Source organism: Geotrypetes seraphini, chromosome 12, assembly GCF_902459505.1.
Source record: "Geotrypetes seraphini chromosome 12, aGeoSer1.1, whole genome shotgun sequence".
NCBI lineage: Eukaryota > Metazoa > Chordata > Amphibia > Gymnophiona > Dermophiidae > Geotrypetes > Geotrypetes seraphini.
The window spans coordinates 105876177-105896524 of NC_047095.1; the positions used below are offsets into that span (position 1 = coordinate 105876177).

The 20348-nt window shown below is 42.9% G+C and overlaps 1 protein-coding gene across 1 annotated transcript in view; it reads right to left on the bottom strand.

Moving 5' to 3' along the window:
• Nucleotides 1–4506: 4506 nt before the first annotated feature.
• Nucleotides 4507–20348, bottom strand: part of LOC117346239 (vomeronasal type-2 receptor 26-like) — a 35947-nt gene continuing 20105 nt past the window's right edge. Inside the window, exons 5-6 of the mRNA XM_033915644.1 lie at nt 19845–19971; nt 4507–5402 (exon numbers count right to left, since the gene is read on the bottom strand). Of these exons, the coding sequence (XP_033771535.1) occupies nt 4507–5402; nt 19845–19971 (1023 nt within the window). The remainder of the gene's footprint in view (nt 5403–19844; nt 19972–20348) is intronic.

Consider the following 20348-nt stretch of genomic DNA (forward strand, 5'->3'; position numbering starts at 1 on the left):
TAGTTTGTATGCTCTTAGGCCCTGATTCTGAAAAGTGCCATCCCGATTTTAGGCAGCTGTAAGCATCCTACAGCTATCTAATCAACCAATCGGGATGCACATTTTTTTTTTTAAATGCTCCCCAGGCAGGCCGCCTATATTGAATGCACCTCCGGGAGCCTAGAGAGGCCCTCAAGATGCCTAAGCTCGCCTAAGGGCCTTCGGCGAACCTAGACGGCCCTACACATCTCCCTAGTAGAGGAAGAGATGCTTAAAATGTAGGCCAAATATAAATACTCCAAAAATCTGCCCAAGAAACTTAGAAACCTACCAAGAGGCAGTGTAGATCACATGGTTCAGAGAGTGGCAACTTAATGACCAGACCAACAGAGAACACACGCTAAGTAGCGTGAATACTCTAGAATCTAATATAATTTAATAATGGAGTACCCTCAGTGTGAAAGAGGCAGCGAAGGGAGAATAACTCCAGCTCTTCACATAATGAGACAGAAACCAACAAGTCCCTGCCCACACACCATCATAGGGTACCTCCTTGTGTGTGATAAATCAAAAAATAGTGAAAAATAAATCACCAAACCAATGAACATGAGAGAGGTCAATAAAGGAGCCACTCTGAGAACCTCCCCCAGGCAACTCCCACAACAAATCAAAAAACCGACTTAACTGAAGATATTCATAGGCAGTTGTTATAACAGCAGCTACCCGCAGTGGGAGACCGCTGGATACCAGGTCCAACCAAGCCATTAAGTTGCCACTCTCTGAACCATGTAAAATGTAGGCCAGCAAAATGCTGGCCAACATTGCAAGTAGACACGGCCGCTATACTTATCGCGGCAAGAGATCTCCTTGCCGCAATAAGTAGAGCGGCTGCGGCCGCCTGTCCGATCACCGGCAGGAGGATGCCGAACCCTTCCTGCCAGAATGCCGCCCTCCCAAACTCCCAATCGCCGGCAGGAGGGTGCTGAACCCCTCCTGCCGGAATGCCACCCCCCCAAACTCCCAATCGCCAGCAGGAGGGCACCTAGGCCAATCAAGCCTTAGGATTAGTGGGGATGGGCGGACCCGCTATGCCTAAGGCCTGATTGGTCCAGGCTTCTAGAGCCTGGGCCAATCAGGCCTTAGACTTAGCGGGGATGGGCCGGGAAGGGGCGGGCCCATCTCATTTCACGAGGCGGGCCTGTCGGCTGGATGGCAGCAAGACCCGTCCAGCTGACCAACATTTAAAGGTTAGTTGGGGGGGAGGTTAAGGGAGTCATGGGGGGAGGTCTTTAGCATGGGGGGTCCAGAGGGGGTCTGGCTTTCCGACAGGAGGGGATGAGCACCCTCCTTCTGGTGATTGGGAGTTTGGAGGGCGGCGTTCTGGTAGGAGGGGTTTGGCACCCTCCTGCCGGCGATCAGACAGGTGGCCACTATACTTATCCCTTGCCGCGATAAGTGTAGCGGCCACGTGTAATCTAACCAGATTCTCTAACCGGCTTCTGTACATGGACGCCGGTTACAGAACCGGGGTTAGTGTAGGCCCGATTCTGTATAGGACACCTCTCTCGGGCGTCCTATACAGAATCAGGGTCTTAATGTACAACCTTTATCGCAAGACACTGCTGTAAAGTTGAATCTTTGGCGAGCCTACCCTCTTTCCTTGCTTGGTAGAATTCATTTGTTTAACATGCTTTTAGCTCCAAAGTGGATGTATGTCTTCCAGATTCTTCCTCTATTTTTGAGGACTAGAGATGACCGGAGATTGCAGAGGTCTTTGCAGGCTTACGGCTCTTTGTATTCCGGTTTCTATGGGGGGCCTGGGCCTTTTAAATGTTAAATACCTTACTGTTGCTTCTGCGATGTCAGTGATTGGTTTCAATCTGCTGAGGACTTCACTGCTACTTGCCTTGAACTGTCCCTTTTGGGCTCTATGCACGTCAGCTATTATCTACATGTGCTGGGATTGCTTCCCCGCCTGTTGCCACGCTGTGTCACCTGCTTCCGTTGCTACGTGGAGATGGATCTCCAGACATCATTATTTTTCTGCCAAGGCTTCTCCTGTGGGTACCTCTTCTCTGGACTTCCAATGCTGGGTGCAGAAAGGCATCCATTATCTTTTCCATGTGCTTACAGAAGAAGGCAAGAAGATGCCCTTTTCGGATTTATAACGGGAGTTTTCCCTTTCTCCGCGGGATATTTTTCCATACCTACAACTTCGCAACTACATTCAGAGTCTTTGTTGGACTGATTTGAATGAAGACGTCCAAGAGGAATTGGGATTTTTATTTACCCTGTGGACTCAAATTAAAGTTCCTCTACAATTCCATCTCAGAGCTCTATTGGACTCTTCTCCGGCCCTTATGTACAGAGCTTATGCTGCAGCGTGGAAGTCCGATCTTTCCATTCCGCTGTTGGAAGCTATGTTCAAATCCTTTGTTCTTGCTATTCACAAGGTCACAAGTAATGTAGCCAGCTAGGAGCTCCAGTATAAATTTGTTCTTCATCTACATATCTCTCCCCGCCGGGCTTATTTAGCTGGAATAGCTATGATCGCCAGCTGTCCCAAGTGTGGAGGCTGGGAAGCTACTTTGGGACATATGTTCTGGCAGTGTACTCTGGTGCAATGTTTTTTGGACCAGTTATTTCGGACTCTCTCCTCTCTCTGGCAGTGCGGAGTAAAGCTGGAGGTGAACGTTCTTTTTGATGTTTTCTCTCTGTAATTTCCTACTCTGAAGGGCTACTGCTTTTCTTCAATGGGCGATGCTTCATGGAAAAAAGACTATTTTGTTGCTTTGGCTGGAGCAGTGGTTACCAACTCCACCTAAGGAGACAACATATGACCACTTTGTTAAAAATGGAGCGTATTCAGCTTAAAATCTCTAGAATCTGCAGCAAGCCGGCTGTTTCTGTGCATCTGGGGGCCCTTCTGGAATTCCTTTTCTCCTGCTGCAAGGAGTAGACTTATGAACTTTTAAGCTGCTGTACATGTCACATGATGTAATTCATGTTCTTGCCCTTTCCTCTAATCTCCCTTTTTTTCTCTCTCTCTCTTGCCTTGGGGTGTGTGGTTGGAAGGGGGGCGGATGGGGCGGGTAGGGTTTGGGGTTAGAGGTTGATATTGCAAAATGTTTGAGCCTGCTCTTCCCTGGTTGTGCTATACTTTCTTTGTATTGCTAATTCACGTGTTGATGTGATTGCTCTTTGTTGCTCAATAAACATGATTTAAACATAAATGACCTGGAAATTGGTACGACGAGTGAGGTGATAAAATTTACAGACAATACAAAGATATTCAAAGTAGTGAAGATGCAGAAGGATTGTGAAGACCTGTAATGTGACATAAACACGCTCGAGAAATGAGCCGCAAAATGGCAAATGAGGTATAACATGGATAAGTGTAAGGTGATGCATGTCAGTAACAAAAATCTTATACACAAATACAGGATATCCGGTGCAGTACTCGGAGAGACCCCCCAGGAAAGAGACTTGGGAGTACTGGTTGACAAGTCAATGAAGCCATCCATGTAATGCAAGGTGGCGGCAAAAAGGGCGAACAGAATGCTTGGAATGATTAAGAAGGGGATCACAAACAGATCAGAGAAGGTTATCATGATTCTGTACCGGGCCATGGTACACCCCCACTTGCAATACTGCGTCCAGCACTGGTCGCCGTACTTGAAGAAAGACACAGTACTACTCGAAAGGGTCCAGAGAAGAGCGACTAAAATAGTTAAGGGGCTGGAGGAGTTGTCGTACAGTGAAAGATTAGAAAAACTGGGCCTCTTCTCCCTTGAAAAGAGGAAACTGACAGGGGATATGATCGAAACGTTCAAAATAATGAAGGGAATAGACTTAGTAGATAAAGACAGGTTATTCATCCTCTCCAAAGTAGGGAGAATGAGAGGGCACTCTCTAAAATTAAAAGGGGATAGATTCCATAAAAAACATAAGGAAATTCTTCTTCACCCAGAGTGGTGAAAAACTGGAATGCTCTTCCGGAGGCTGTTATAGGGGAAAACACCCACCAGGCATTCAAGACAAAGTTAGATAACTTCCTGTTGAACCGGAACATACGCAGGTAAGGCTAGACTCAGTTAGGGTACTCGTCTTTGACCTAAGGGGCGCTGTGGGAGCAGACTGCTGGGCACAATGGACCACTGGTCTGACCCAGCAGCGGCAATTCTTATGTTCTTATGACTTATGTTCCCTTTAAGCCGAACACATGAGCAATTGATTAGACATTCTAGAAGCGCTACTCAAAGGTTTACTGTATATGGTCTTTCACATAAATACTTGCAAATTTTGAAAAATTCTTGGATTTTAGAAATGATCATTATATTTACTTAAATTTTACATTAAAATTATACATAAAATCTCATTTTAGCTCTAATAAAAGTACATGTGAAAAGTAGCTTAACCTTGACCAATGATAGTGTTCCTGGCAGAGTACAGATCATTCACTTTGATTATGCCAAACAAATGAAAAGAACAACAAATGAATCCATTATTTGCACAAATGTATTCATTTCATTTTTTCTTTAGGTATTTTCTGCTGTTCTTTTCAGGCTTCAGCAGAATAATGTAGCATTTAGGGAAAAATATACAACACAGAAGTCCAGCGCTGGAGGCCAAGATAGCAAATATCTCCACCACCACCATGTACTTGCCTTTGGTGCTCAGGTACGTAGGGATGAAGGAGACCCAGACGCTGCAGAAGACCAGCATGCTGAAGGTGATGTACTTCGCCTCATTGAAACTGTCAGGTAGATTTCTTGCTAGGAAAGCTACGATGAAGCTGACAGCAGCCAGAAATCCCAGGTAACCCAGAACACAATAAAATGCAACTCTTGACCCTTCATTACATTCAATTAGTATGGTTCCAGTTTCTGATCTCATATTGAGATATGGGAATGGAGGAGCAATTAACAACCAGATGAGACAGACAAGAGTCTGAAGAAGAGAACAGAAAAGAACTATGGAGTTTGAGACCTTGGAACCCATCCATGTCTCAAGTTTGCTTCCTGGTTTTGTGGCTTGGAAGGCAGTGACTACGGTGATGGTTTTTGCCAATACAGAAGAGAGTGAAATGGAGAAAATAATACCAAAAGCAATCTGTTGAAGAATACAAGTCACCTTTTCCGGACGGCCAATGAATATCAAAGAACAGAGGAAGGAGAGCATGAGGGAAATAAGGAGAAGGTAACTGAGATGTCGATTGTTTGCTTTCACTATAGGAGTGTCTCGGCAGTTAATAAAGATTGCCAGAATGAGAGCAGTGATGAGAAAGAAGAAAATGATGATGAAAGTCAAAGCTATCCCAAAAGGCTCTTTATAGGAAAGGAAGATTATTACTTTCGGGATGCAGGCATCTTTCTTCTGATTGGGCCATTGGTCCTCTGGGCATCTTATACAGGTGTCCATATCTGAGAATGAAACATATTATCATAGTATCTTACAAATAAAATCTGTTGAGGACATACATGAGCACTAAATAGGAATTGAATGGACATTGGAGCATTTGCTATACCACTTTGTAAAAGGTGGCCTTAATCTTATAGGAATCTCATCTACCTAGTGCTAAATATTGGATCAATAAGTTGCATAATAGATATCTATTTGAGTACTAAGCTTATCTAGAGTAAAATTATTTGGTATCTGTGGTGGTCCTCTTTTGAAGGTAATGTACAGAAATAAAACAAAACAGGAGTTAAGCTAATACATTTTTTTATTGTACTAACTTAATGCATTAAGTTAATCCAATGGAACATTTTTTATTTCTTTTTTTTAACATTTATATATCATTTATCATTGCATGCAACAGACCAAAATAAGGAAAAGCAAAGAAACACATTACATGATCAACTCAGATGCATATTCTCTTAAAATGCAATGGAATTTCCCTGTACTCTAACACAGCTGTTAATAATAAAATTAATTTCTTGAAGTACAGGTTTATCTAACAAAAAAGACTCTAAATGAGAAGCCAAGACCTTAACTTCCTATGGAGCTGAGTCTGCCTGGCCACAGTGGCATAGTAAGTAGGGGTAGGGAGGGTGGACCATCCTGAGCCCCATCTTGGTAGGGGTGCTGGCACTTTTCCTCATTTCCACGCCCACTCCTCCAAACCATGCATGCACTTCCCCTTTACCGCTGTACCTCTAACTCTTCACCAGCATGAGCAGCACATCCGATCAGGAAGTGACATCGGAAAGAGTGCTGAGACCAGTGCAGGCAGCAGGTTGGAGATGCTGCTTGCACTGGAGAAGCTAAGGAGGTACGGGTAAAGGGAAAGCATGCACAGTGGGCATGGGAAAGGAGTGGTAGAGGACATAGAAGAGGGTAGGAGGTGGCACCACCCTGTGTTCCCCTGCCCTTACTGTACCATTCCCAAAACAAAATAAAAAACTTGGGAATGAATTACCATGAGGGTGATACTTGGAGCAAATACTAATACAAAAAAACACCCACACATACCTATAGAAGAACACCTTACCAGTGTCAGTAGTGCTCAGAACCAATTAAATGGTATGTAAAGATCACAACAGGGTAAAACCATGTAAGATGTGCCTTTAATGTTCAATTATTGCACTTTGATCACTCTAATGGTTGTGATTAATCCAAATACTTAAAGGCATAAATAATTCAAAAAAATTTGTGTACTCATCTGGGGTGTCCAAATATTCCAGGTTCTGATGTGTTTCACCAGATCAGGCTTCCTCAGAGAACGAACACAAAAGATACTTTAAAGTGAACATGATCTCATGTTCTTTCCTACTTTCCTTCCTCCATTTTCCAGGGTTTTACACTGTTGTGGTTCTGAACACTACTGACACTGGTAAGGTGTTCTTGTATAAGTACTTACTGTACCATTGCCTAGACACATCTGGAAAGTTCAAGAAAGGGATAAAGACCATCCTCTTCATAGACTACATTACCCAATAAAACAACATAAAGCAGACAGTTGGCTAGTCCCCCCTCCCCCCCCAATCAGGAACTCAATATAGACCAAAAGCTGAACTAGACTGAGGAAGATAATTCTTCAAATATAAAATAAAACACAATACAGATACATGTATATACTGTAGACTATATTTAGTTGAATAGGCCAAACTCCTTAGAAGGTGTGTTAATATTATACACTTAGCTACAATAGTAAACCTAATATTAGATGTGAATATAGTATGCATATAAGTAGGATGATTGATGTGCTGGTAACATAAGTAGGGTGATTGATTATGCCATAATTATGCTGTTCTTAATTCTGTATTGTAACACTGCTACAGAAGCCCCTGTAACTCTGTATAGAGCCCATGTATTGTAACACCTCCACAGAAGCTCAAGTAACACCATTTACAGAAGCTCATGCAAACCACTCTGAATTGACTTCCCAGTCATTATATACATAAACAAATTGGTTGACCACAAAACAGAGCCTGCTTCTTGGGAAAGTATAATTTAAAAATCAAAATTTTCTCTACGTCTGAGAAGAAGGTTAGTAACAAGGTGGCACACTTAGTGATTACTTCTTTGAAAGACTCAAGAAACTAAGACAAATCCAAATTATCAGCTGAAATTTGATCCATTTGCCCTTCTTCTTTGGTTTCCTTAGAGCCTTTAACACATGGTATATATTCTCAACTGACAAAGAGTATATCTTTAAACTACTTTTTCAGTAGTTGCAAAGAAGCCAGATAATGAGTCATAGGGAAATTCAAGAATCTCAAATTCCTACTGTGAAATCGATTTTCCATAGCTTCCAATTGATTATGTAACAAAGTACTATCCTTAACGAAGGAAGTAGCAGCAGCAGCCTGTAGTGTCTTTATAGATTTCCTCATCTTCCCAAAATTCACATCAGTCTCACCCAAACTATTTTTAACTTGAGAGAGATTAAAAGCCTCATTCTGAGAAAACTCACATGAAACAATTGTTCCTTGCATGGAAGATTCAATTCACTTTACAACTTGCAACACATCTTGTAAAGTGACCTATTTCCCCTGAGGCTCAGTTTCTTCAGAAATAATTGCAGTGACCAGCTGGTTAGAGAACATAAGAACATAAGAACATAAGAACTGCCTTCTCCGGATCAGACCTTCGGTCCATCAAGTCCGGCGATCCGCACACGTGGAGGCCCTGCCAGGTGTACACCTGGCTTAATTTATAGTCCACCATATCCTTATATGCCTCTCTTAAGGAGATATGCATCTAGTTTGCTCTTGAAGCCTAGGACGGTCGATTCCGTCATAATCTCCTCTGGGAGGGCATTCCAGGTGTCAACCACTCTCTGAGTGAAGCAGAACTTCCTGACATTAGTCCTGAACCTGTCCCCCCTTAGCTTCATTACATGTCCTCTAGTCCGTGTCAAATTGGACAATGTAAATAATCTTCTCTGCTCTATTTTGTCGATTCCTTTCAGTATTTTGAAGGTCTCGATCATATCCCCACGCAGTCTCCTTTACTCAAGGGAGAACAATCCTAGTGTTATAAGTCTGTCCTCGTATTCCAGTTTCTCCATACCCTTCACCAGTTTTGTTGCTCGTCTCTGCACCCTCTCCAGCAGTTTTATATCCTTCTTTAGGTAGGGAGACCAATGTTGGACGCAGTATTCCAAGTGTGGTCTGACCATTGCCCTATAAAGCGGCATTATAACTTTCTCCGATCTACTCGAGATTCCTTTCTTTATCATGCCCAACATTCTATTTGCCTTCTTTGCCGCTGCCGCGCATTGTGCCGACGGCTTCAGGGTCCTATCTATCAGTACACCCAGGTCCTTTTCTTGTTCACTCTTCCCCAGAGTTGCACCTGACATTGTATACTCGTATTCCTTATTTTTATTGCCTAAATGCATTACCTTGCATTTCTCCACATTGAACTTCATCTGCCATTTCTCCGCCCATGTTTCTAACCGACACAAGTCGCTCTGGAGTTTCTCTCTATCATCCTGCGATCTGATCGCCCGGCATAGTTTTGTATCGTCTGCAAACTTGATGATCTCACTGGATGTTCCTTCCTCCAGGTCATTGATATAAATATTAAAAAGGATCGGCCCAAGTACCGAGCCCTGGGGTACACCACTAGTCACTTTCTCCCAGTCGGAGAACTTCCCATTTATGCCCACTCTCTGCTTTCGGTTTTCCAGCCATTTGCCTATCCACCTTTGTATATCCCCCTCTATGCCATGGCTTTGTAGTTTCCTGAGAAGTCTTTCGTGTGGAACTTTGTCGAACGCTTTCTGGAAGTCCAAGTATATTATGTCCACCGGCTTCCCACTATCAATTTGCTCGTTCACGGTCTCAAAAAATTGGAGTAAATTCGTCAAACATGATTTCCCTTTCCTGAATCCATGTTGACTGGGTTTCATCAAGTCATGTGCGTCCAAGTGCCGGACTATGCTATCCTTGATCAGTGCTTCAACCATCTTGCCAGGGACAGACGTAAGACTCACAGGTCTATAGTTGCCCGGTTCCCCTCTCGATCCTTTTTTGAAAATTGGGGTGACGTTCGCTATCCTCCAGTCGTCCGGTATCTGTCCAGTTCTGATTGTCAGGTTTGCAAGTTTTTGCAATAACTCTCCGATTTCAACCTTCAATTCCTTTAAGACTCTCGGATGAATCCCATCCGGTCCAGGGGATTTGTCACTTTTAAGTTTGTCGATCTGATAGTATATCTGGTCTAAGTCCACTTCAACTGTGGTGAGGCTGTCTTCTATTTCTCCTGCAAACACTTTCTCCGCTTCAGGTATTGTTGAGGTGTCCTCCTTCGTAAAGACGGACGCAAAGAAGGAATTTAGTTTGTCTGCGATTTGTTTATCTTCCTTGATGTACCCTTTTCTTCCCTGGTCGTCCAGGGGTCCCACTGCCTCTTTTGCAGGTTTTTTCCCTTTCACGTATCTAAAGAAGGGCTTGAAGTTTTTGGCCTCCTGGGCTATTTTTTCCTCATATTCCTGTTTTGCATCCCTCACTGCCTTGTGACATTTCTTCTGATCATCTTTATGTTTGTTCCAGGCTTCGGTTGTCTTTATGCATTTCCATTTTTTGAAAGAGTCCTTCTTTTCTTTTATGGCTTCCTTCACCTGTATGGTAAGCCAGGAGGAAAATGTTGATTACCTCATGGGGAGACATCTACCTCCTCCAAAGATATATTTCTAGGTTAAGGAGGTGGAGTTCATGCAGAGGATGACAAGGGGACAACCATTATGGAAGTATCAACTTCGGTCACTAAAGCAGTAGATCTTAAATGCAAATCCATGGTTCCTTTTACCACAGTTATAGTTAGTGATGGACCAAATATCAATTTACTCTTCCTCTTTCTTGCCATGGTAAAACTCGATAATCCCCTGCTTCCTGTTCCTCTGGGCTCCAAAGGGGCTCAAAAGGAGTGTGCCCCATTGGCCATGCCTCTTTGGACATGTGGCGACTGGCATGTGACCTTGGTCCACGTATCATACAGGGCACAGAGAAAAAGGTCCCAAGGTACCAGAGATAATGTCAGCAGTGTGTCCACTTGCCTGCATCAGTGGTGTCAGGAACACTCATAAGTTCACTCACCCAAGGTCAGGGCTCATAAAAAAAACCCAAGTCCCTAGAGATGATGTCAGCAGGGTGCCCGGAACTTGTCAACAGCGGCGGCATCAGGAATGCTAGTCAGTCCCTATTTTACTTCTATATATAATCTAAATTTATCTTGATATTGGTGATCAATATCTTGATATTTTTATAGCCACTATATATATATTTTTTTATTTACCTCTTATAGCCTAAGTGGTTTACATTCAGGTACTCAGACATTTTTCCCTATCTGTCCTGGCAGGCTCAAACTCTGTCTAATGTACCTGTGGCAATGGAAGATTAAGTGACTTGAACAATGTATATAGGATAAAGAGAGATCAATCATAAATCCACAAAAATGCTTCCCTTGTATTCAATTTCCAAATTCTTAATTAGAAACAGTGATGAAGTTTTCTCATATCAGACTTATCTTCACCAATCACACACTTAAAATTCTTTATAGAGGAGAAGCCTCAGATCCCTGTGCATTGCCAGTGATACAACAGCACTAGATAGGGAACTAACCTCATTTGCATTCTCCCCCTCCTGTCTAATTTTAAGATGATATATATAAAAAAACTCTCAAAAAACTGATAATGAACTTAGCTTCAATTAGGCAGGGAGTTCTTATAAGTTCTTATTGTATCCCATCATAAATTATCTCTCAGCTTCTGTTTTCTTTGCTTGACGTAAAGCTAGCTGGCATTTCGCTGTATAGCTGCGTCAGGGCAGTGGATTCCTGTGAAAATAATGCACAAAACAGCGCTGTTAGAGTAAGACCAATGCCAGAATACTTCTCTCCATATTTCTACTTACTCAGCGAATGTATGAATGCTCAAAATGGCAAAGATGGCTGCCGCTTTGAACTGCCCAGTTTTATACTGCTAACATGTGACATCACATGGGAGGAGCCAAATTGCATCATCCAATAATCTGAATGGGCTTGCACCAACTATTCTTTGAATAGGAAACTGATGATCACTATGTTAAAATGTCATTAGCCATAAAGTTGTACATTTCAAAATAAAAAAAATCAATTTCAAAGTCAAAAAAATATGTGCCACTCTACTTTAGCATTTAATCCTTTGGGCTATTCATGTCCAAACAGAAAATCCATTCCTGTTCTTTCTGCATGAGGATCCGTCGCCTGGAGGAGGCAAGAGCAGGAGGCAGGAGAGGTAGCCAAGAGGAGAAAGGAGTTGGTGGCAGTTGGAGAAGAGTCTAGAGGAGGAAGGAGGAAGCAGGGGTTGGTGGTGGAGAGAAGCGGGCAGCGAGAGTAAGCTCCGCCCACCCGCACCACGTCACCAGCATCGTCAGTGCCCGGACTCCCTCTTAAAAAGACGCGTGGAGGAGGCAAGAGCAGGTGGTGGCTGATGAGCGGGAGAGGTAGCCGAGAGGAGAAGGGAGTTGGTGGCAGTTGGAGAAGAGGCCGGAGGAGGAAGAAGGAAGCAGGGGTTGGCGGTGGCGAGGAGCGGGTAGCAAGAATAAGCTTCGCCCACCTGTACTGCATCACCAGCGTCGTCAGCACCTGGACTCCCCCTTAAAAGAGGGGGAGCCAATGGCGTGCAGCCGTTCGGCGCTCACCTTAGCGAGAGCGCCTTAAGAAGAGCTGGACCACTACACCCAAGAACACAAGGAGAGACAGCACGGTAAGGGAGTAGCAGGCGTAAAGGAGGAAACCACATACAGGCAAGTGAAGCAAAGGGACAGAAGGCACTGAAGACAAGGAACAGGTAGGTCCAGGGGGATCTCCCCCACATAAGAACAAAGAGAAGTGGCAGGCACAGAGGGCGCAGAAGAAAAGCAGCAGGAACAGAAGACAGGAAAAGGGTAGGCCCAGGAGGCAGGCCCAAGAGGTAACATACATGAACCTCAGCATAAAGGGCAGTGGCAGAGAGAGCACACACAAGCAAAAAGAGAATACACACAAATAGAGAGAGCTCACATAAGCAGAATGGCAACAGTAGAGGGTTAAGAAAAGGCGAACTCAAGCAAAAGGTTCTGGCAGGCACAGAGGACTAGGAAGAGAAGGACAATGCACACACACAAGCAGAAGGAAGCAGAAGACGAAGGAGATCAGGAAGAGCCAGGAACAGGAGTGAGCACACAAGCAAAAAGTAAAGGAACTTCCAGAAGGCAGACAAGTATGGAAGCTGCAGGAGCCCAGAGGTTGAGCTTCCCAGTCTACTGCACGGACTGCCACATGTACGACTACCTCCTCTCGGGGAGACAGTCTTATGTGAGCGGACAATGTCAGGAACTGAAGAGCTTGAAGAGTGAAGTTGGTCATCTGAAGCACAGGATCCAGGAACTGGAAGGACTCTACATCTCAGAAGACCCATTCCAGCCAGACGATTACCCTATGAGAGAGAGGCACATCGAAGAACAAGTCAGGGAACTTGAGAAGTTCATCAAGGACGCCTACAGGAGAGTGGAAGAGCAAGAACACGAGCAGCACAGGAACAGGGAGGATTCACTGAACGGAGGACATGAAACATCTGACACCGAGGCAGAAGGATCCCACGGAGGAAACTCGCAGAAGGAAGAGGCAAGATCCTACCAGCACCTTGAGGGAGAAGAAATGAGAACCACCAAGGACACTGATCTGCGACCACAGCGGAGACTGAAAAAGGGAAATCTGCAATCCTGGTGGGAGACTCGACCCTAAGACAGGTGGATAGCCATATAGCAGGAGGGAGAGAGGATCGGCTAGTGACCTGTATCCCAGAAGCAAGAACCAAGGACATCATCGACAGAATTGAAAGGATCCTGGAAGGAGCAGAGACGGAAGAGACGGCAGTGATAGTCCACGTTGGGACAAATGATGTCGCCAGGAGAGACTACAGCAGGAAGGCACTCACCAAACAGTTCAAGATTTTAGGAAGGAAGCTGAAGATGAGGACTCAGAGGATAGCGTTCTCGGAGATCCTACCAGTACCACGGGCTGATGTGAAGAGGTAAACAGAACTACAATCAATAAATGCGTGGATGAGGAGATGGTGTAAAGAAGAGGGTTTTCACTTTGTGAGGAACTGGACAATGTTCTGGGGCAACAACAAGCTCTTCAGGAGAGATGGACTTCACCTGAGCATGGCGGGAACTAGACTACTAGCAAAAAACGTCAGGAGAGGAATAGAGCAGGCTTTAAACTGAGAGGAGGGGGAAAGCTGACAGTCGACCAGGTGTTCATGATTTGGAAGACAGTATCCTGAAAGGATACTGAGTGGGGGAAGTGCGGGGAAGACACCAATAACACCAAACAGGGAACGAAAATCCAACAGAGCCAGACGAATCAAGAGGGGAATAGGAGGAGTCTAGTACATGAAGAAGACAAAAAGGAACAAGAGGAAGGGAATGAACATAAAGAGGAAACGTACCACGTACCACAAGGGGAAGTCGGGTGAGACAATAAACAAAATTCTGCAGAAGGAGAAGGGGACAGAAAGAATAATGAATCGCAAGGGAAAATAACAAGAAAACAAAAATATCGAGACTTAAATTTCATGTACACTAACGCAAAAAGCCTGAAGAACAAAATGGGGGAAGTAGAAATCATGATGAGATCCTAGACATCATAGCAATCACGGAAACATGGTGGAATGAGGAAAACAAATGGGACACAGTACTGCCTGGGTACAAGCTCTACCGAAAAGACAGGACACATAAGAAAGGAGGAGTAGCACTTTACGTAAGAGACAGCATTCAATCGACCGGAGTGGATGCAGCTACGACAAATGACCAACTAGAATCAATATGGGTTAAAATACCAGGAAGAAAGGGAACCGAGATAAAAATGGGACTGTATTACCGTCCACCTGGGCAAACGGAAGCAAAGGATGAAGAACTGAGAGCCGAGTTGAGGTGAGAATGTAAAAATGCAAACACCATAGTTATGGGAGATTTCAACTATCCTGGGATAGACTGAAACCATGGAGTTTCAAAGTGTTCAAAGGAATCGGAGTTCCTAGAGGCTGTAAGGGACTGCTACTTGGAACAGCTTGTCAAGGAACCAACGAGAGGGACAGCTATTCTGGATTTAATCCTCAATGGGCTGAGAGGACCTGCCCAAGAAGTGGAAGTAGTGGGACCATTAGGAAACAGTGATCACAACATGATCCAATTCAAAGTGGAAATAGGTATGCCAAAGGGGAGGAGAACCATTGCAACAACTTTCAATTTCAGGAAAGGGAACTATGATGCCATGAGACAAATGGTAAAGAGAAAACTCAGGGATAGTTCCAGAAAGGCACAGATGGTGGAGTAAGCCTGGACCTTATTCAAGGACACGGTAAACGAAGCGCAAAACCTGTATATACCCAGATTTAGAAAAGGTTGCAGAAAGAATCGAGCAAAAGACCCAGCATGGTTAACCAAGGAAGTTAAGAAAGTGATAGGAGACAAGAAAAAAATCTTTCAGGACGTGGAAAAAGGATAAAACTGAGGAAAATTGGAAAGAGCACAGGAAGAATCAAAAACAATGTCACCACGGGGTCAGAACAGCAAAGAAAGAGTATGAAGAGAGACTTGCCAAGGAGGCACAGAATTTTAAACCATTCTTTCGATATGTGAAAGGAAAACAACTGACGAGGGAGGAGGTGGGACCCCTGGATGAGGGAAACAGGAAGGGAGTGGTAATGGAGGAAAAGGAGCTGGCGGACTGATTAAATACATTCTTCTCATCAGTTTTCACAAAAGAGGACACATCCACTGTGCCGGAACCAGAAAAATTATTCAAGGGGGATCAAGAGGAAAAATTATCGTGCTTGGAGGTAAGCCTCGAAGACGTACTCAAACAGATAGATAGAATAAAAATTGACAAATCTCCAGGCCCAGACGGAATCCACCCAAGAATACTAAAGGAGCTTAGAGACGAAATAGCGGAGTTACTACAGCAGATTTGCAACCTATCCTTGAAAACAGGGGTAATCCCGGAAGACTGGAGGATAGCGAATGTTACACCTATCTTCAAGAAAGGATCCAGAGGTGACCCAGGGAATTATAGACCGGTCAGCTTAACCTCAGTTCCGGGGAAGATGGCCAAATTATTAATCAAGGACAGTATCAATGAGCATATAGAAAGCAATAAGCTGATGAGAACAAGCCAGCATGGTTTTTGTAATAGAAGATCATGCCAAACGAACCTACTGCACTTCTTTGAGGGGATAAGCAAACAATTGGACAAAGGTTACCCCATAGACATAGTATACCTGGACTTCCAGAAAGCCTTCGACAAGGTACCTCATGAGCGCCTACTAAGGAAACTGTGGAACTATGGGGTGGAAGGGGACATATACAGATGGATCAGAAACTGGCTGGAGGACAGGAAACAGAGGGTAGAAGTAAAGGGACACTATTTTGACTGGAAAGGAGTCACGAGTGGCGTCCCGCAAGGGTCAGTGCTGGGACCACTGCTGTTCAATATATTTATTAATGACCTAGAAACAGGGACGAAGTTCGAAGTTATAAAATTTGCGGATGACACAAAACTCTCCGGTACGGTTAGATCTGTTGAGGAATGTAAATAACTTCAAAGGGACCTGAACAAACTGAGTGAGTGGGCAAATAAATTGCAGATGAGCTTCTTTGTAAAGTCATTCACATAGGGAAAGGAAACCTGATGTACAAATACACGATGGGGGATGATATTGGGGGAAGGCAACCTAGAAAAGGACTTGGGGGTTTTGGTGGATAAAACAATGAAACCAGCGGCACAATACGCAGCGGCTTCAAAAAAGGTGAACAGAATGTTGGGCATTATCAAAAAAGGTATCACTACCAGAACCAAGAAGGTTATCCTATCGCTGTATAGGGCAATGGTGCGACTGCATCTGGAGTACTGCATTCAATACTGGTCGCCGTACCTTAAGAAAGATATGGTGATACTCGAGAGGGTCCAGAGAAGAGCAACAAAAATGATAAAGGGCATGGAGAACCTTCCATATGCTGAGAGGCTGGAGAAGCTGGGGCTCTTTTCTCTGGAAAAGCGGAGACTTAGAGGGGATATGATAGAAACTTACAAGATTATGAAGGGTATAGAGAAGGTAGAGAGGGACAGATTCTTCAGACTGGTGGGGGCAACAAAAACTAGAGGATACTCAAAAAAAATGAAGGGAGATAGATTCAGAACAAATGCTAGGAAGTTCTTCTTCACTCAGAGGGTGGTGGACACCTGGAATTCGCTTCCAGAAGAGGTGGTAGAGCAGAGTACGATTTTGGGTTTCAAAATGGGATTGGATGAGTTCCTGAAGGAAAAGGGGATTGAAGGGTACAATTAGAGGATTACTATACAGTACAAAATGCTTTAGAGCATTAGATCACTTATAGGTCATTGACCTGGGGGGCCACCGCGGGCGCGGACTGCTGGGTATGATGGACCTGTGGTCTGACTCAGCAAAGGCGATGCTTATGTTCTTATGTTCTATTTCCACCTCTGGTTGTAAGTGGCACATGATCCAGGACCATACACTGGAATTCTGTGCAGGCATGATTCGCTGACAAATAATGTTGGACCAAAGATTCCTCAAGTCTTCTACATGCCAAACTATTCCGATGTTCCCAAATCCTGGTCCGAAAAGATCGAGTAGTCAGTCCTATGTATAATTTCAAACATGGACAGACTATGACATAAACCATGTATGACATGTCCCATGAAGTTCTATGTTTCAAACGCCAACTTACCCCTATTTGAGGATGGAGAAAGTGAGCTAATGCTTCTACTGTTGTCTCACAGGTCTTGCATTTATCACATTTTATATGTCCCCCATGCACCTTTGTTGAATGGCTTCTAATAGCAGTGTCAGATGGACATAGTTCTTTAAGGTTCCGTTGACGACTGTATGCTACCCTTAAAGTTGTCTCTGTAAAGAGAGGTTGTAACTGAACAAATGACCAGTGCTTTTTAATTATTTTTGTCACCTCTCCTATTCCACCTCCAAAGGTTAGTACACAAGTGGGGCACCATTCCTCTTTTTGTTTAGGTTTCCTTTCTAATAACAATTCCCTGTTTGTGTATCTGGCTCTTGTGTAGGCACCCTTCAGTACTCATTCTGGATATCCTCGTTGTTGCATCTTACATTTTAGCTCTTTAGCCTGAGTTTTGTAATTTTCTAAAGTGGAACAATTCCTTCTGTATCAAAGGAACTGTGAAATTGGGAGACTATCCTTCAATTTACCTGGATGACAACTAGTGTAATGTAAAAAAGTGTTTCTATCTGTGGGTTTGTGATGGACCTTAGTCTCAAATGAAGTATGTGTCTTTAAAATATCTAGATCTAAGAAAGATATTAGTGATGTGTGCTTTACCATACTGAATTGGATAGCCGAATGCCTATTGTTAAGCCACTCATAAAATTCATCCAAACGCTGTTCTGAACCCACCCATAATAGAAATCTATAAATCTATAAACATAGAATCTATAAATATAGAATCTATAAATCTATAAATATAGAAATCTATAAATCGTACCCATAACTTAATATGGTCTGAAAAATCATTCTGCTGTATCCACCATTCTTCAAAAGGTTTCATATATAAATTTGCCACTGAGGGTACCATGGTGGCTCCCAAGGCTACCCCTGATATTTGTTTATAAAATCGACCTTCATATATGAAAAAGTTATTTTTCATGGCCATTTCACTTAACTGCAGAATGACCTCAGTCGGGACTTTCCGATCTCCCATTCCTTTATCTAACTCACATTTAATCACTTGAAGCACTTCGTTCTGTGGAATTACTGTATACAAGGATTTAACATCTAATGTGGCCATATACGTGATATCATTCACTTCAGTGATCATCCTCAATTTATTCAAAAAGTCACTGGAATATTATATGTAGGAAAAACTACTTTTAACTAATGGACTCAAAAACATGTCAGAGAAAATCGACAGCGATTCTAACAAAAAACCTCAACTGGAAACTATAGATCTCCCAGGTGATTTGTCTAATGTTTTATGTATCTTTGGAAGAAGGTAAATTACCAGTGTTTTTGGATAAGGTATGTTTAGAAATTGCACTTCTTTCTTTGTTAGTAATTTCCGATCTCCTGCTTCTACTGTATATTCGTGTATTAATGTTTGTAATTCAACCGTGGGGTCTGTTTATAGCTCAACATACTCTGTGGGGACAGAAAGTTGTCTCATCATCTCCTCATGATATTGTATTCTATTTTCTTACAACAACTGCACCCCCTTTGTCAGCATGATGTATGATTATCTCAGAATCATATTTTAAGGCTTCTAGAGCCATATATTTGTCCTTTGTAATATTACTCGATCTCCTTAAATCAAATCTCAATTCACTTACTTCTTTTATTACCATATTTTTAAAAGTTTGTAATGCTCATGGGGGTCGGGGGACTCCATCTAGATTTTACTCTAACACTAGGTTCTTCTAATGATTCTTCAGTTCTTTCAGACTCACTCAATGGGCCAAAAAAATTCCCGCAAATGTAAAGACCTGAAGAAACGTTCCAGGTCTATCCTGACCTGTAAACATGAAGTGTTGTGTGAGGGAACCCCTCTGCATAAGAGGGATAACCCTATGCATAAAATACTGAGTTCAATCTCCGACAACTTTCTATCTGATATATTAACCACTACTGATTCCCTGTTTTTGATATATATCATCTTAAAATTAGGCAGGAGGGGGAGAATGCCAATGAGGTTAGTTCCCTATCTAGTGCTGTTGTATAGTTAATCACTAGAAATGCACGGGGATCTGAGGCTTCTCCTCTATAAAGAATTTTAAGTGTGTGATTGGTGGAGATAAGTCTGATATGAGAAAACTTCATCACTGTTTCTAATTAAGAATTTGGAAATTGAATACAAGGGAGATATTTTTGTAGATTAAGTGACTTGCCCAGGGTTTCAAAGAGCAGCATGGTATTTGAACCCACAACCTTAGGGTACGGAGGCTGTAGCTCTAACCACTGCACCACACTGACTGAAAAGGCTGGATATGGGCCCAATAACAAATACAAAAGAAACAAAAAAACACTGTGAAGTGACGATGTCCCTGAAATGGACTTTATTAAAAATGTCAAAGTTCCAAAAGTACAATAAGGCAATCCACATAAAAATAAAATGATCCACATAAAAACCCTAAAGGACCTAGTCCACTGAAAGTGTAGGACCCAAAACGGTCCATGTTTTGACAAGATAGTCTTCTTCAGGGGTTCCTGAAAGTCCTTTGGTAGTAGATACGTGGAAAAGCTGATATGTGGAGACTCGTAAGAAAAACACTGCTTGAAACCAAAGCAAAAACAACAAAAAAGCAAATAACCATCACATCAATCATCAATAATGTTATCACCTACCAGTTTGGTTGGAGATCTCACCTTCAGAGCAGGGTATACAATCATAACAACAGATGGGCTTTCCTTCCTTTGTTAATTTCCTGAACCCAGGAGGGCAATTTGGGTTACATCCAGACTGCAGAGGTGCCTGAAGATTGAGAAAAAAAAAATCTAAGAAAGTTGAGTAAAGACTAGATGGTGACTTTTCAGATGCTACTTTCCTTTGTAAATATGAGCTGGTTCTATTCTTTAAAATTTTTTGTCACATTACCAAGCTGTTCAAGAGAAGGGAGGTGATTTGTTTGAAAATATAGATAAAATAGGATTGACCTGGAATCAGTCATTCAGGTTGATTGAGGAATGCTTTGAGCAAATGTCCCGTACTGGTCACTATTTAAATTAACAGTTTGATTAAACAGTATGATGAAATACCACTGTTTCCTCATTTGACCTTGAAAATTTCAATCTGCTTATATGACACAGGCAGATGAGTGTTTGGTTTAAACTTGTTGCCTCACCAACCCA